At 34.2% G+C, this 18510-nt stretch overlaps 1 protein-coding gene across 1 annotated transcript in view; it reads right to left on the reverse strand.

Annotated features, from left to right (window-relative positions):
* Positions 1-465: 465 nt before the first annotated feature.
* LOC148617419 (phospholipid scramblase 1-like) overlaps positions 466-18510 on the reverse strand; it is a 28164-nt gene continuing 10119 nt past the window's right edge. The window contains exons 3-6 of the mRNA XM_088585023.1: positions 12078-12282; positions 2455-2578; positions 2142-2244; positions 466-1351 (exon numbers count right to left, since the gene is read on the reverse strand). Coding sequence (XP_088441149.1) covers positions 1251-1351; positions 2142-2244; positions 2455-2578; positions 12078-12282 — 533 coding nt within the window. The 3' untranslated portion in view covers positions 466-1250. The remainder of the gene's footprint in view (positions 1352-2141; positions 2245-2454; positions 2579-12077; positions 12283-18510) is intronic.

Raw genomic sequence — 18510 nt, forward strand, 5'->3', positions numbered from 1 at the left:
AGCTAACCAACTTGATTCCTAAATACAAATTCACGTGTGCTTCTCAAGTACTTCTGAGATGTTTGTTGATAATACGAGTTAAGTTGTATATTACTTATGTGTTCTTCAATCGAAAACAAATAATATTCCACTGCCTATTACGTAGCTTCATATTTTGTTGTATAAGTACACACTGTAGTTGGTAGAACTAAAAGATTTTGAGGTGTACCGTGTCATGCTTTTATTCTGTGAGTTTTGCTTTGCGTATTGAATAGGTCAATAAATACCTGTATAAAACATCTGTGTGCACGGCTGTCTTCTGCATTTTGTTAATATTTCTCTATCAATTTTAGATGGTTTCACTATGTTTTATAAGGTTGAGGGTTACTTTTTGTATGCAATTCATGGAGTGATGGCAGACACATGTGCATATTGTGATTTGGTGCAATTTTTGAAAATTGTCATTAAACAAGAAGACGCCGGAGGGTAAATATGAAGTATGAAATGTGGATATCATCCTAGTATCCGTAGGATCTGCAGGATGGCCATTTTTGTGAAAAGCCCAAATCCTTCAGAGGGTTACATCTACCCTCCCTTAAGAATTATACCCAAACAAATATTTGCAAAAATAAAGCCTTTAGATAGACACGTGCATGGTATTCCGGTGGATTTTTATGGCATATGTACTCAGAAGATCAATTTAATTATTTTGAAAAGCATACAGTACGTGAGTGACAATTATTCACATTACATCCTCGAAAACATTCAGTTTTCGATATAAAATGGTCACCATACTGCATACCCTACCTAGGGTTGGATGATGTCCACATTTACTTTAATATTAAACTACACATTACATCTAAAACAGGTAGCTGTGTTTTACCATAAAGAATATCAAATTGGAGCATGCTAAAGTCGTAACACAGAAAATGAAATATTATTTCATACAAAAGAAATTCACTCAAAGATAACAAAGGACAATCACAATTTATCGTAAAGTGATAACAAAAGTGAAAAAATCATACAGATTCATCGTGATAAATGCACAAAGTAAGATATACACAATATACAAAATGTCTTAATTTTCAGATTAATGAATTTTATATAAAGATATTCTACACCTAATACAATGTGTAATACAAACATTAATTACAATTATTCGGTCATATTACACGAAGAATCATAAGAAGAAAATTTGTAAAAAAAAATACAAGTATGTAAATAAAACATTTGAATATTCATAAAGCCCTGAAATCCTGAGTAAAGAGATATCAACAACAGAATCTTCTATCATGTTCAAAGTTGTTAAAATCTATCATCAAACAGATTCCTATAACATATAACTTTGTAATGATGTCCAGTTCTGTCAAATCTGGAAACACATAAGTTAGCGATTAGTTTGTGCTTAACGTTTCCTCGTATATCCCAATAGTTCAAGCAAAGGAAATATATTTTAGCTTTCAATTCGATTCGGTTCAGACATTGTATGACGATCGAGTTTATCTTTATTCTTTAAAGCATTGTTAAAGGTGTTGGTTTCAAGTCAAAATTGATAGCAGCTGTAACTATCATATTTTAAAGGCCTGGAAACTTAAACAGTAAGCGTACTCTGCTTTTCTAGAAATATATAGTTGCTCATAAAAAGTTAAGTCTGGGGTAGACAAACGAGGAAAGAAAAACTATGACCCGTTGAATAAATCAGTTTTCATGGTGCAGATGGATACACGATCCACGAGTTCATGATGACGACCATTAAACTTCTGTAGTGATGACTTCAATCTTGTAGCAACATAACCCTGTTCCTGAAGCCTATTTGTCAGAGTTCTAGCTCGATACAAAGAGTCTGCGTAGTTTCTGCAAGCTCTGGTATAACGTATGAGTTGTGATATGAACACTCCATAAACAGACAGGTGCTGAAGGGATTTTGCCAGAGAAAGAAAGTTGACAATTCTGAATGAAAAGTCATCACGTTTGTCGTAAAGTTTGGTCGATAGTTTTCCTTTACCATCGATTACTAAGGGTAGCTCAAGATATGAGGCTGATTTAAATTATATCTGGTTGTACAAACATTTAGCGGGAGGAAGTATCAAAAAGTTTGAAACTGTCGATAGTGCCCCAAAAGTAAAAGTGCTTATTTAAGAAACAACAAATAATTTACTTACACTGTATACTAAAATCGTTCTTAAAACTGCAAAATTCTAAACAGTCAGATTTTGAATATTTAAATATCCTAGCAACAATTTCTTCTGATTTTGCATCTCGTACCTGAAAAATATAAGTGAATCTTTTTCAACGAGAACTGGACTACAAAGTCGTCTTATCATGATTTTTTTTAAATCAGTTTCACCAAGTATTGTTTTGCTGGTTTCTTTGTTTTGTTTTGTTTGTGATTTTTTTTGTCAAAAACAATACTAATAAATGTATAATTAACAACTACTAGTTTGAATTGTAGTCACACATATTCTGTAAGCTTACATCTATTTCGATATTTCCAAAGTAGTTACATGTCTTCATGTAACAGCATTTGGTACTGTACATCAGTAAGGGCTCTTCATCTTTATTCGTCACTGCATCAAAAGTCGGCACACAACATGTTGATCTAGTGATAATGAATTAAGAAATAATTTTATACACTAAGCACACAATTATATGAGTTTTAGAAGTCGTATCTTTCGAGGGAGCCTGGGGCAACCAATGCGCATGCGCATGGCGTCACATCCGGTGGTCGTGGACTGGAAGTGGACCCTGGGTGACCGTAAGTGTACTTACATGGGGGACCTTGGATTTTTATTGTTTACTTTTAATCACCTATCCAATGTTTACCGTCGGAACATTAAGAGCCTTTGAATGGTGTATTGCTTTCAAGTTTTTATGTTTGATATGATGTCGCCTATAACGATTTTGATATGTGTTATCGATTTAGAAGTGCCCTTTTTTGTAAGGTGTTTCTTTAGTATAGTTTTACTACACAACATGATTTTTTTTCTTCTTTATTTTATTTACAATTCATATCAATTGTTCGATTTGTCGGGAAGTCGTCTGTTTTTTTTTCAAATCCAGGAGCACTCAAGGGTCTGTTCCGTTCTTTATTTTTGGTCTTAGTTTCCCATTAGGTAACACTTTTGACGATCCGATCTTCTTATGATTCCGCGAACTTTTTTAGTCTTAATGTGAGTCTTGCTGACCGAGTGTCGTTGGCTATTTTTTCCAATAAGTGATCTTAATTTGACCTTCACTTCCTTTTGTTCTTCGGAGACATGACTTCTGGTCTTTGGACTTGGTTTTCAATGTATATCCTATATAGCTCATGCTATTGCTGATGAAATATCCTCTCATTATATAAGGTTGGATCGTAGATCAATATGATTCATCCAGTTGAATTTGTAACTTTCTTGATTTAATAATGTCTTTTTTTCTTATTATGCAAGGAATTCTACACGGTGCGCTGCTCTGGTTTCAACTTGTATTTAATATTCTGACGTTGTGCCACTTTTTTACGTTCTTAATACATCTGCTGGTCCTTTGTTCTGGAATACTCTTTAAACTGTTCCATTTGTACAATGTAGGTGTCACGTCACTTTTCCAAATCCAAAAACACAACCTGATTTTCCAAAGGGAAAATGTTGGTTGTCAATATCAATTTGTCGGAAATACCCTGTTTCATGTCGATCAGTAAATACCCGTGGGGTTTTACGATGTCATACTCGTATGATTTCGTAAAGTAGTTAAGTCTTTTTTGGGAACATTTGCTGGGCCATGGTCATGGCCTGTGTTAAGTCACTGGAATTTTTAAGCAGAACCAAGCTATGGCATTCAGACTGATGGTACTGTGATACTTGTTTTTGTTGAACATATTCTGGACCAACAACATAACACTTTTTTTCTTATGGTGATAATATTTCGTAAATAGATGCGAGATAGATATCTCTAATTCATCCATTTTGTCGTCTATCACAAGCAAGTGTTTCCCTCTGGAATCCAAGGTGTATAGGTCGGGGAGTCCTTGTACAAGGCCGACAACCTCTATGTTTCCATAAATCGTCTGGTACACATCATAGCACCAGGTTATCCAATAGGGTCAAAACATCATCATGTGTTTCACGTTTTGTACGAATCGGCGTACAAACATCGTTTTTCCACTTCCAGTGGGTCCTGCTATGACGCTGGTAACAGGATAGGCCTTAGGCATGAAATAGTCGTCCAAGTATCCCTTGGGTACGTCGAAAGCAAGGGGATCGTCTGTCGGATATATGAAAAAGTTTTTGTGAGCTAGGTCCTTAGGTAAGTTTTCTTGAGTTTCATCCTGGATCGATTGGCGTACCCCTTTCAGTGAAGTAAAGTTTTATTAAGATCGGCCAATGAAAAGGTTACTGAATGAAAACATCTCGAAATATCTCGAAAAGTGCTGATTAGAATTTGACGAAACTCGTTGTATAAATAAACTCAATAGTCCAAACAAAATCACGAACGACGGTATTAATGAAAACTTGAAAAACGGAGCAAAGCTGACAAAATATTACCCCACTGTAGATCCCAGTAACTGTACGATTGAAACGATAAGGAAATTGATTTACGTGTAGAAAAGTTTTTAAAAAATCTACAATATACACGTAGCATATATTTATATGTCAAAATATACATGGATAATTACAATGAAAACTGTTAAAAAAGTCAGTATTCAAAACATATTCTTGATAATTCCTAGATTAAGGAAACCTTCAAATACATGAACAGTGTGTAAATACAAACATGTATCGCTTAATATCTAAATAAAGTTGCTTCCAAAATATTTTGTGACTGTGACAAGTACCCTACAGAGAAAATGCATATTTCAAATTCAAACCATACATGTAAAGAGTAAAAAGGTATAAAAACAAGAAGTACAAAGAACACATTAAGTTAATGTGTACATATTGATGTACAATGTACCTAGCCTTAAATGTAAACTAATGGCCTGCCATAAAGATGTACATGTACCATGTTAAGCTTCTTCAAATTATCAAGTGGCAGCGACAAGTACACATGTATATGTATGTGCATGCTGTTATTGTAATGAGAGAGGCGAAATTTGATAATTGAACAGACAAAATGATAACTATACATGCTATAGGAACAAATGTACTCACCACCTTCAAGTGTGGTGATTTGGAAAATATATTTATTTTGAAATGATTCAGCTGAGTAGATCAAATATTGCACTGCGCAGGTTTTATATTTTTTTTAATAATCCTGCAGGCAAATATAAATGTATTGCATACATATACTAGAGCTAAACTAATGCAAATACCCGCAGAGATAATTTCTCATCGAATTAATTGATAAAAAAAATGTATTGTACATTGAAATTCGCTTCATATCCACTAACTACATGTAGCCCGAAGTTAAATTGTGGATTCACAATTATATATGTGTATACATGTATGACAATAAATAAGATAACTGTTTTAATTGGATTCCAAATGTTAAACAATATTCATAATTAAAAAATTAAACTACGTAATACAACAATTCATGTTTTGATATTCAATTCGGCAATGTATCTCTCCGCATCAACACAACGGAAACGGGTATCGGGTTACCGCCGGAGGACTTGACCTAACAGAAAATGCTCAACTCCTAGACCATAAAGAAATTCATCTCTCTATACCAACCAATAAACCTCTGAAAATCATACGCCATATTATCTACATCGTTACCTCCCAGGTGAATGAACACAATAGTTGCTCGAAATTCCATGAGCAAAATACTCAACTCTGCCTTATCATTTGGGGAAAGAAAACAGTGGCACCCCTCTTCCTCAAATATCTAACCAACACTGTATTGCCTTGTTCGGCAAGATCCAAATTAAATTTATACTAATCATCAGTAGAATTTATAACCTCACCTAGTCTCCAGGTGAAACTGTGTCCCTTAACTAACACTCTATACGTTGGCATGTTGGAAGTTGAAAAACACGTGGTCGTAGAAAAGTGAAGATTTCAGTGCATGGAATGAGAAATTACTCTAAAAATAATCGTCAGATGAACGAAAAATCTCAAAATCGTCAAAATAATCCGTTTCTAAGAAACTACGAAAGCTTTCAGCAATAAAAATCGGAGTAAAAAAACTAAATTCCCAATAATTTGGTTAAATTAATTAGTAGGTGCGATAACTTCCGGTTTTAAGCTTGTAAGAGAAGTAGTTTTCCATATAAGGAAAAAAGCCTAGACTACCGGAGTCGAAAAAATGCAAATAAATCAAAAACATAAATGTCTTTTCTATTAAGTTTCCTTTTGTTGGGTTAAGTTTAAGTTTTTCTATAAACTGTTTCAAAAATTTTGATCTACATTGACCTACATTTTCGTTTAAATGGAAAAAATTCCAAACGATGGCGTAAAAAATACTTATGACATTGTAGTAGTGTTGAAAGAGTTATCTCCCTTGATTTTTTATCACCGAAACTACCTTTACTACCCTTCGTTGTTTTTTTTATTATAATTTCGTCAGCGCATATTGTTTTAGTTCTGTCATCAAAGAATCGTAGTCCGATAAACCAGTTTGCATGTGTTCTGTCTTTCTAAGGTTGCCTTTTGCTGAACAGGATGTATACGTGGACTGCAGTGGTCTGTTTGCATGATTCTCGTAGCCTTATAGTCGGTTCTGCAGTGATACTTGCGATGGTCTAGAATAAGGAGAACACCTGTTTTCTCTAAGATGGGGTAGATCAACTGAAGTTTGGTATCCATGAGTTTTTCTTAAATGACGTACCATATTATATCGTCTTGCAAAGATCATCTTGCATTCTGAACATGTAACCATCTTGTAAACGACGGCTTTCTTCTCTGACAACTAAGAACAAAATGATAACAATTCTTCTCGACTCTTACTTTTTTTTGCAAGTCTTATTGTTGACTTTCCTTTGTAGAATTGTAGAATTCCTTACAGAATCAAAACTTAACAAATTTGGCAGCGTCATAACACGGGTCAAATCAAGTCTGTGTGTAAATGACTTGAAAACATCGAGAATACTGTAGCAGTAAAAAAGTCCAAAATCTTTTTGTTACAAAAAAACAAACGATCATACAAAGCTGGCTCAAATTTAAACAAAAAAGGGGAGCTTAGGAAACAAACATCGAATGAAACTATGAAGAGAAAAATAAAATAAGTACGTCAATGATTTACCCAATAGACCCCCTTAACAAGGGTCAAATCAAGTATACGCGAAATGTTAACACTGAAAGTATATATTGTAAAAAGAAATCGGTTAACCCGATAGAGCCAAATATTAAATGAAAAGGTAGAGTGTGTCTGCTAACATTGAATATGGGATGAAATAGTAAACAAAAATCTAATTTCAATAAAAATGAAAGGCATTACACCATTCAAAGGTTCTTAATGTTCCGACGGTAAACATCAATATTGCATGAAAAGAGATTAAACTACAATTGTCGGTATAATCATAAGACATAAGAAAGGAATAAAAGCAAAATGGCAACATCAATTATTCAACCTGAATTATACACAAAAAATATTCAATATAATTAAAAAAAATGAAACAGTGATGAAAATTGATTTCCCATTTGTAAACATTGCACAACATGTTAAAATCATCTTACAACTGTAATTTATTCATGAAGTACAATAAAAAGCGGTTAACAATCAATACTTGGGCTATTCAAGCAAGTCACAAGTAAAATTGGGAGTTTTAAACATCTGGCTAATCCGTGAGAAATCTACTGAAGTATTCAAATTGAATTACACAATCAATTCAAGGTTATCACAGAATGAAAATTAAATCACAAACAATATATTTCACAAAAATAAATAAAAAAACATTTAAGTTAATAAGTTATGTGTAGGAATAAAACAACCACAATATACAAAGAAAGACAACTACAGTAATAAAACCCCTTTTTTATACTTGCCTAATTATACAACGCCATACTATTAAATGACAGTAATTAAAACATTAAAGCGGGTTCATATAGGGGACGTCCCCCAACGACTAATGGCCCTTCATCCTTAATTAGTCAAGGGTCCCCATATTACCCTTCATTGGTTGAATATCCCCCATCAAAGTCCACTACCGGTCACACTAGGTCCACTTCCGTTCTCCCTACCGGTCACTTCCGGTCCACGGCCATTGGATGTGACGTCATGCGCATGCGCATCTCCCCACTCCCCCGAAAAATACGACTTCTATAATTCACACTATACTTCTTTTATATAAAGAAGAAAATATTTGATCAGAAAATATTCAAAATTAGTTTAACCCATATAATATATACATGTACCAGGTTACATAGTGTATTTGAATATAAAAGCTTTTGTATGAACATGTTCACTAGCAATAAAAAGTATACAAAAAATGTTCATCTAGAATCATTCATCATTAAATTCAATGTCATTCAACTTTCATACCCAGAATACCGATAAGCTTGACAAGTTTGTTTCCCTGTAGGTTATAATTACTTTCCCTGTAGTTATAATCCCAAACTTTGGGGGAAAAAACCCTACCATAAGCTGCTTGACTGCACCAATGAAGGTATCTAGAAATAAGCCTCATTGTTGCTACATGTAATTAATGAGATCACTTAGCAAAACTGGTATTTACCTTTGGCTATTCCAGTTCGGCAGGTCAGAAGTTATGGTCAATCGTTTAAATAATTTTGTTTTGTTTCAATACAACATTTATTATCAAATAATGATACGTATTTGATACATGCAAAATACCAAAACGTGAACAACGAGGCAATTCAAATACGTTTAAATTCAAATACGTGGCCCGAATGTAAAAGCAGGACACAAAGACGATTTACAGTTGCAATCACTTCGAACCACTCTTCGAGTCTGTCAGAGACTGCTGTCATAGAACAGTTCTAATCTGTCAGAAACTGTCCTGACTTGCGACAAATCTTGTCCAGGTCTACCATAGCTTTGGACAATCTGTCTGGGTCGTGACACTCTCTGTCAGGAACTGTTCTAAGTAGAGCTATTCTTTATGACGTCATTTTAAAAAATTTAAAAGCATTACCTAGCCAATTAAAGAAGACTAATCCTCTTCTATTTGACGTGAATTAGAACAGTTTCTAGCAGTCACTAGCAAGAAAATATTTTTGAATTAAGTCATTCATAATAATAGGCCAATTCTAAAAATTTGGAGTGAAAACAATCTGTCACAGTTACCCACATGATATAAACATTGTTTTTCCTACATTTTGTCAACACCTCAAGATCCGTATTTAAAACAAAAGTACATACATATATTTTAACAGAATATGCCTTTTTTAAAGAAATTGGATTCATATACATCAGATATCAATCTAATAAAACTTATGTACAGTTGATATAATTTGGCAGCAGCAAAATTTTTTTTGACAAACACAAGGGGAGGCTGCTTGTTACCTTTAACTTACTGGCCGCCAGTGACCTATTTGAACATAATGTCAAATCCCTGGAAGTTCCACAACCACGGGGAAGTAATAATATTTTTCAACATTATACCGTCTATTATCGGCCTTAATTCGAATAGAATTGTGAAGTATGGGATAACTGCGGGGTAGGTAACTCAACGCGTCTTGAGAAGTTACAACTGAAAGCCGCAAGTATCATCACAGTATTACCTACTTTTACTCTTAGTGATCATCCTTATCGCGAAGCTGGCTTAGAAACATTAAGAATTAAAAGACATAAAAAAAACAATTTTATAATATTCAAAGCTGATATAGCCCCAAATTATACCCAAAATCTATTACCACCAACAATTCGAAGTATTGTAGCTAACCATTACGAAATTTGATTACTGTTCTGATTTGATTACTGACAATGATCGTGGATTCATTCGTCCCGTCAACCAGTCGCGAATGGGATAATTTTGATAGATCTACTCTCGAACTAGAATCCTCCTCTAAACTTAAAAGCGAACTGTTGCGTCAGATACCTAGTTTATACAGACCAAAGAGTTCTTACTACTCACATGGTCCCCGTAAAATTGATATCTTAACTCAACTTCAATGTTCAGCTTCATTCCTTAATGCGGACTTTTCCAAAGTAAACAGTATATTAAGTCTACAGTGCAGTTGTGAGGCACTGAGTGAAGATGTTTACCACTTTTTCATGATATGTCCAAATTACTCTATGAATTGAAAAATTCTTCTACAAAATTTAGCCGAATTAAATCTGCCGATAGAAATTAATGTTCATTTGCTAACTAGCGGTGACTAGAGTCCAACTAGTGAAACTAATATAACTATCTTTGATGATGTATTAAGATACTTAAAAAAAAGTCGAAACGCTTCCTCGTAAGTTTTTCTACTATCATTATTGTTGTTCTTTGTATGTAAATGTCCATTTGAAATTATTGTTCAATTGTTGCATGCTTCTGTGTTTACATTGACATTGTTGTGACAAATTATATTGAAAGGGAGAAGTCTACGTAAGTTGGAAAAAACTTTTGTCATATCCCCGTTTGTTCTTTGAGCAAATGAAACTTGTTATAAACTAATGGGGTTTCGCCTGTTTTCATGAAACTTTGGTGAATCGATTCTTTTGATTGACATGAACCTCCCTTTTGATTTTTTCATTAGTTTCAATTTTTTTCGCTTATGAGTTATGGGTCTTTATTCATACATAAATGGGGTAATTTCTTTTTTTTTACTATTAATCAAAATCATTTCAATGAAATTTTCATGAATTATTCATTTATACTGATTTCCTTTCAATTTAAAAACATTTATGGTTTAGAGTTTTTGGACTTAATTCATAAAAAGGGAAATTTGGCAATTTTCAAACTATAACTCAATAGTTGCACCAACTTTCATGAAACATTGGTGAATTGGCTGTTTTAATTGATTTGAGCTCCTTTTTGATTTTTTTTAAACTTATTATTTTTAGGTATAGAGTTCTAAGTCTTTATTCATAAAAAAGAGTCCTATATTTGCACTATAACTTTCATGATTTTTAGTTGAATAGTTTGTTTCTATTATCATGGTTATTTTGAGCTCTCTGTTGCATTTTTGAGTTATGGGACTTAATTCATACAAATATCATATGGGGCAATTTCCAGTTTTTTTTTACTTTAACTAAAACAGTTCCACCAAATGCCATTGCACTGTAATTGTTTATTTCTTTTGGTCTAGGCTATAGATTTATATTCGTCATACCCTATAGAAACAAATAGTGGCATTTACAGAGAGGATTTCGCCTGCTCGTCTGTTTATCTGTTTATGTTATTATCTTTAAAAAAAAAACACTTATTGCAAGTATTTAAGTTATTTGACACTCTACGGACGTATCTAGCAATCATCCGCAAAGCAGTTTATTTATTTAAGATGTAAAGATGTTTTATCCTGTAACTATATTATTCTTCTTTATTAATACAGTGTGTCGAGTAAGCAAATGTTGTATTTGTGTACAGAATTTTCTCATAATCTGATTGTTCTTAAGCTTGTACATAACACATTTTCCAGACATGTGCGTGTATTGTATACATAGACCGTAGACACTAAGCTCCATGACAATCTGCAAAAGTTTTATATTTAGAATTATATTTAACATTGCATATATAAATTGATGTATTAGAGACAAAATATCAAAATTCTAAACTTTTGCACTTGTAAGAGTAATAAATGGAACCAAGATGCTAGCGGAAATCAAAATAATGAAATCCAGGTACAAAGACCAAACACACACAACAAAGAACATTAAATAACCAAATTAATACCTACAAAGCAAAAAGAGCATCTGAGCAACTCGGACTTCACTAAAAACTTGGAGCATGAACCAGGTTACCTCTAGGTTAAGCATCCTCTGCTTTTTTTTAAGAAACACCCCTTATAAAATATTTAAATCAGAGGTAGACGAAAGAGAAAAGGAAAACATAAAGCATAACGTATGCTACAGATAAAAGGAAACATGACAATATGGAATGAAAAGTCATCGCGTTTGTGGTACCATCGATTTCTAAGTGTAGGTAAAGATATGAGGCTGACGAATCTCCAGTATCCTATCATACATTTTGGCTAATGAGTCAGATAAAAGCTAGGTTGTATTACAAATATACCTCCGAACATACCACCTTTATAAAGAGTTTAATTTGAAAATGGAAATAGCATACATACCGTTCCTGTACGGTTCCAAGTCTAATGTATGGCGGTGAATTTATGCCCATGATGGGCGTAAACAAAGAGCAGCCACACGCACAGCATCCCCGAGTACATGTCATGTTCCTCTGAAAGTATGCAACTGTTTCTCCTTCTGAGTTATTCACGCGTAACATGAGATTTCTAGCAGCCCCTAAACACTCTCTGAACACACACAGACCAGCTAAAATAAGAATAAGATGGACAATTTTCTACAATATACTCAGCTGATATACATTGGTCTCATATTTATTTATTGAAAGTTGCATCTTCACCAATATTTGGCATTTTTAAGCAACTCAACGTTCTCTTCTGGCTAATTCACAAAAATCGAATTGCCCCAGGGTGCACGCCGAGTTGCGTCCCCATTTCAGAGAAAGAAATATTTTAGATATTTTACATCAATAGATTCTCACTTACCTGGTATGTAACAATATCCAAAAGTTCCATTTGAATCGGAGGTAAACATTTGGAAATATTGTCCAGAAACTTATTTTTTTACAAAAAAAATGAAGCTTTTTGACAAATGTGACCTAGACTGCAAACAAAATTCCCCCAAATCAATTGTAGTTTATCTGGAATGAAGCAATATTCCAGAATTCCGTTTCCATCACTGTAAATATTTTAAGTTATCATCTGGAATCCTAAATCTTGGCATACTTGTGACCTTGACATCGACCAAAGCTTTATCCTTATCAATAGATATCACATTTTCTGGCGTGTAACGATATCGTAACATTTTGTTAGAATCAGAGGTTAACTTAAGGAGTTTTCGTCCAGAAACTTTATTTTTACAATGTCCTTCATCCTCGTTGTTTACAGTTCTTTTGCTGTCTTACTGTCGTTAGCCTCCCCTATCTTATCTTCCAAACGGCCTGAAAGCTCCAGCCATACTACAGGCCTGGTTTCCTGCGATCAAAGCACTATGGCTGGTCTCAACGTTGTTGCTGCTATTTCTGCAGGGAAACTTTTGCATTGCTGAAGGTCTGCTGTCATCTACCAGTTTGATGCAGTTCCAAATATCCTAACACTTTTTCTGCACGGTTGCTTTTACTCTCTTTAGCTTTCACAGAATGAGCAAATGTAATGCTCTCCTGTTTCTGTCTTTTTTTCCTACTGGTGGTATCTAAATTTTCTGCAATCAACTTCAATACTCTTTCACCTCTCCAGGTTTATCTACCGTCTTTAAATGCAACTTGGCATGCCTACAATACATGTAATTAGTTTGTCTTTGCAGATGACGCATGTTCAGTCCTCTATCAAACCGCAAGAATCCCTGTCGGATGACTGTGTCTAAAAACGGTCTCAGCCTTTTTCACTGCTTCCTCCACTTTTCACTTCCTTATACGTGTAACTGGTAACTGTTATTTCGTTTGTGTGCTGTATAACCCAATACTACATTAACTCCTTGGTACACTCAATCATTTTCTGATCTTTCTCTCCTAGGCCTCGACTTTTGACAACGAAACTCATAAACTAGCAACAGCCAAAATATCCTTGGTAAGACCGGTACTCCATGCTAAATACCTAGGCCTAGAATCAACCTATTACCACTTTTGTCGATTTTGTTTTAGCATTTCGTAATTCTCCCATATTTTCCATGTCTGCTAGTGTGCGTCGATTTTATCTACGAAGACATTTCACTGGTTTCTCTGTAATTGTTAGTATCTTTCCACCTGCTTAACTCAAATGTCTCATCTTTATATTTGTCTTTTCTCACTATCAAACTTCTTGACGTGCTTAGTTTAAATTTCATTCTGATCCATTTGATCATTTTCTCCGATTGCATCTTCCATCAGTGACTGCTTTGCTGTCACTGTCATGTCATCCATAAATGCTTTGATTGGTGCCTGCCTTACTCCTAATGTGCAATCAGAATTAATGACTATGTACATTAAAAGAATGTAATCCAGAGACAAAGATCAGACATGAAAAACAGACAAACACAACAAAGAACATAAAGTTGTCTGTTATATTTTTGACAGAAAATGGTATCCACATTCAAGAAGCAACTTTATCTTTAGTGAATACATCTAAAGTTTTAAGAATATTTTGCATCTTGGGTCGCGGTGGGCTTCGCCAATGTCGCATTTTGCAATTTTTTATTTTATGGCGACAACAATAACCAGTTGACGGTTTTCTGGGCGCCTATGTTTTGTTTATTAAAATTGACTGGAAGTTTATCAGCAAACGGATATTCTCTCTAATTAAACAACTGTTGACTCCTGGACAGAGTTAATTGACCATGACCAATTTACGACTGAATGCAATTAAAGATAATTAGACCAGGCGACCGTGACTGACAATAATCTCATGGGAGGGGTCAATCAAATGTAAATATATTATTGAGCCAATCAAAACTCTCATCACCTGGTCAAAGGTAAACACAATTATGGCCATGTGCACCTGGTTACATACAAGCTTCACAGCCATGTGATACATTCAGAAACAGACTTGCCTAATAACAGAATAAATTAAATCCAATTAACAATGATTATCCCATCATGAAGTGTCTAAACACTTCAAAATGAAAGAATTGATAGAAGGAAATGGATGACATTTCTTCACACTTTTGCCATGTGACTTTTTTGGGCGGAAAAATCGGTAAACAAATAGAATGGGGATTCCCAAAATCTAATTAAAAAATACTACTCAGACATCAAAATCATTAAACGGGGACACAATTGATGGTCCATTGTACAAAATGTAGTTTGCTAGAAATTTTATCACCTGAAAAAAAGAATCAAGTCTGTTAAAAATTTTAAAGAAATCAAATTATATTGTAAGATAAATTAGACCATAAAGGACGAAGGTTAACATGTTATAAAATCAGGGACTATATGAGAATAGTTATATAAAGTCCTTGATAAAAATAAAATACCTGTTTCTGAAGAGTGAATCTTGGTACTTGTACGTCATGAATTCAAATGTTATTTTGATGAATTAACAAAGATAATTCATCAGTAGACTTAATACTATCATATTTTTGGCATCCTTTGGCCATAATTTCTGAAAATTGGCGACAAAAAATGGCAGCTGGCGATTTTCTGGCGACAGAATTTTGGAAGCCAGAGCAGCCCCTGTGCATGATTATTTCTCATGAAGCTCGGAGTGGTTATTATACACAATGCAAGTATTGCATGATTGCGGTAATTCTCGAACCCGGCTGCAAGATTCTAAAATCTGTAACTGCTTTAAAAAGTTGAATACATGCAATAACAAAATGACCAAAACACCTTTGACCAAATTTGCACAGATGTTATTTTTCATGATACTGTTTGTTTGTTGGGGTTTAACGCCCGAGCAGCAATATTTCAGCTATATTCAGGCGATGAACATGAAGTGGATGACAAAATGAACATGAAATGATGAAATGAAAAATGGGATGGGACACAAGGATATTGGGGTCGGCAAATTTTGATTGGCACTGGCAATAGGGAGAGGTGGATAGGGTCGGGCAATTTAGCCTCCTGTGGCGGAGCCCTATGGTTCCTACTCCTGGAGAATACCACAGTACGGTTTTTTAACGTGTGAGGAACGTGGCATCTTTCCCAACACTGTGCACCACTATGGTTTGCGGTCAGGTTTTCCGTATTATAGCCTGACAACCCCAGCAGTCATGAACAGTTTTGCTATTAACATTAATCATCATTCTACTTATGAAATCTGAAAGTGCAAAAAATCATTAAAAAATGCAAACAACAGATTTTTTTCTACATTTGCATCAGTCATAGATGTTTACATACTAAATATTTTTTATAACTTATATTTATCATCAATCTGCTATTGGTTTTTTAACAACATGCAAAAACTTGCAAAATGGTCAAAATAACACTTTCTGAGGGCATTACTCTAACAGAGTGTCAACAGATTTTTTCTGAAATTTGCACCAAAAATAGATATTGAATTCCTGAATATTGAATATTTTATCAATTAACATTTCTTTTTCTAAAAACTGTTTTAAAAAGTAAAAATTAGCAAAACGGGCAATAACTCAAAAATCGGTAAATGATGACAGCCCTATGTTCTACTTTAATAAAAGCGGTCATGTTTTTCAGGGAGGGACCATAACGGGCAAAATTTTGGACGCAGACATGCCCAAGATTATTGTCACCAAATTTTATCAAATTATGTTCAGTGGTTTCAGAGTATAAGATTTTTAAAGAAAAGTTAACGACGGGCGACGGACGCCAAGTGATGACACAAGCACACATAGCCTTTTTAGGCCAGGTGAGCTAAAAAGAGAAGCATGTAGCCCAATCCTTTATTATCTCTTTCGTTTATACAGATGCTCTAATATGTTGTAGGCATGTGCATTGCCTTTAAATGCAGGCGCCGTGAGCTTCATCATTCTTGAAATCTCATTTTTAACTTTTACGAGTGGTTCATTCAACCTATGCCAACATTTTAAAAATTAGGTATGAAAAGGTAGAGAATTTCGTTTGCATTCCTTGAAATTTGTACAAATGTATAAACAATTTCTAATTAAATGGCCCCGTGCAGGTCCGGGTTTCAAAAGAATAGGCCTGCAGCAGCGCTAAGCTTGTCGTAAAAGGCGACTAAATAGTGCTCAGAACCTTAGCCGGGGGCTAGGGCGCTCTGCCCACAGAGCAACTGGGTTGTGTGCCCCAGGAGGTGGAATGGGGTACCACTGGTGTGTTACATGCTGGGGTTGTCAGGCTATAATACGGAAAAACCTGACCGCAAACTATAGTGGTGCACAGTGTTGGGAAAGATGCCACGTTCCTCGCACGTTAAAGAACCCTACTGTGGTATTCTCCCGGAGAAGGAACCATAGGGCTCCACCACAGGAGGCTAAATTGCCCGACCCTAATCATCTCTCCCAATTTCCAGTGGCAATCAAAATTTGTCGACCCTATTGTCCTTGTGTCCCATCCCTTTTTCATTTCATCATCATTTCATGTTCATTTTATCATCAATTTCATGTTCATCGTCTGAATATAGCTGAAATATTGCTGCTCGGACGTTAAACCCCAACAAACAAACAAACAAACAAACAAACCTAATTAAATGGATTAGTTATAAAAACAACATGAATTTAAATTTCACCTTTACCTATAACATCAAAGTTACAGTAAAACTGGTATTTCTTTAAATTTAACATAAATATTTAGTACGTAAAAGAAAAGCCGTTTCTCATTGAATGAATAAGGTTACAATTGACTACATGTAACAATGGTCATTTTTACAGTATGAAATTCAGGACAAGAAAAGTATTTTTTTTACAATTTACGATATTTTGCTCCATTTATTGTAAAGGTGTTAAGTTATGATTAGCCAATTTTGTCTTTAGTGGCTATACTCTTTTCATTCTGAAAGCTTTGTCAATACCGGTAAAAGTACATGCTTTAATTTTGAAGCAAGAATTTCAAATTCCTATAAGTTAGTTGATTCCAAATATTGTAAACGTATGTAAGAATTTGATTACATCAGAAAATTTGAGGAAAAAAACATGTATCCATAATTATATTAAAGAATTGGGGGATAAGAAATATAAAAATACAAATCAAATATAATTGTAAATGTGCGTATGCTGTGCACACGTTTCAAGGGGGAATCTTCCATCAGCAATATTAGAACCAAATGCATAAGAAAAAGAGATGTAAAAATGTACTACACGAGATGTTCTCATAAGCAAACAAATTAAAAATCCTGATATAGCACTGAGAAACTCTACTACGGGATAAAAAATTCAACAACCGTCAACCTAAAGAGTGTACTTAAGTAGTAGTATTTGTAAGAATCATGCAAATTCTGTAATATGTGATACACCCCAAAAGGGCTACATATTTTTATTTTTGTTATTAAGTTGCTTTATAAGTCTGTATACTGAAATGTATTATAAGTCATCTCAGTGTGTCTGCTTTTGGGAGATAATCCACATTGAAAATCTAACAGTTTCTATTGTATTTTCGAGTCCTTTACAGTGATATCACTTTTAATTTTGAATTATACAGCATATTCTACATAACTGTTATCTCCAAAGGGTATATTGTAATATGGAAACTCACATGTTAAAATAAGTCAACTCCTCATTTATACAGCGCAATGAACTTTAATGATTTCTTTTATTCAAAGTTTAGAATTCATACATTGTACATGTATGTAGATGTGCATGAAGAAAGATTTTTTTTTATCTCGTCTCTCGCAAATGAATATAGATAACCTGAATTAAGAAATTTAAATGTTAAAACCTTATATATGCAACTAACTCCGATACTGCGCAGTAGATTTTGATGAAATTATAGAGGACGATTAGGCATTAAATTTTGGATGAAGTATCAGTGCAAAAGAAGACTATCCAACTTTTACAATCAAAAATATTTTGAGTCATTTAGAAGCATGGGTTATTACTTTCTTGAGTTTACTCAGAGTACTTGTACTTATACAG

The sequence above is a fragment of the Perna viridis genome, chromosome 5, assembly GCF_037379345.1.
Source record: "Perna viridis isolate PV_CMFRI_1.1 ecotype Kerala chromosome 5, ASM3737934v1, whole genome shotgun sequence".
Taxonomy (NCBI): domain Eukaryota; kingdom Metazoa; phylum Mollusca; class Bivalvia; order Mytilida; family Mytilidae; genus Perna; species Perna viridis.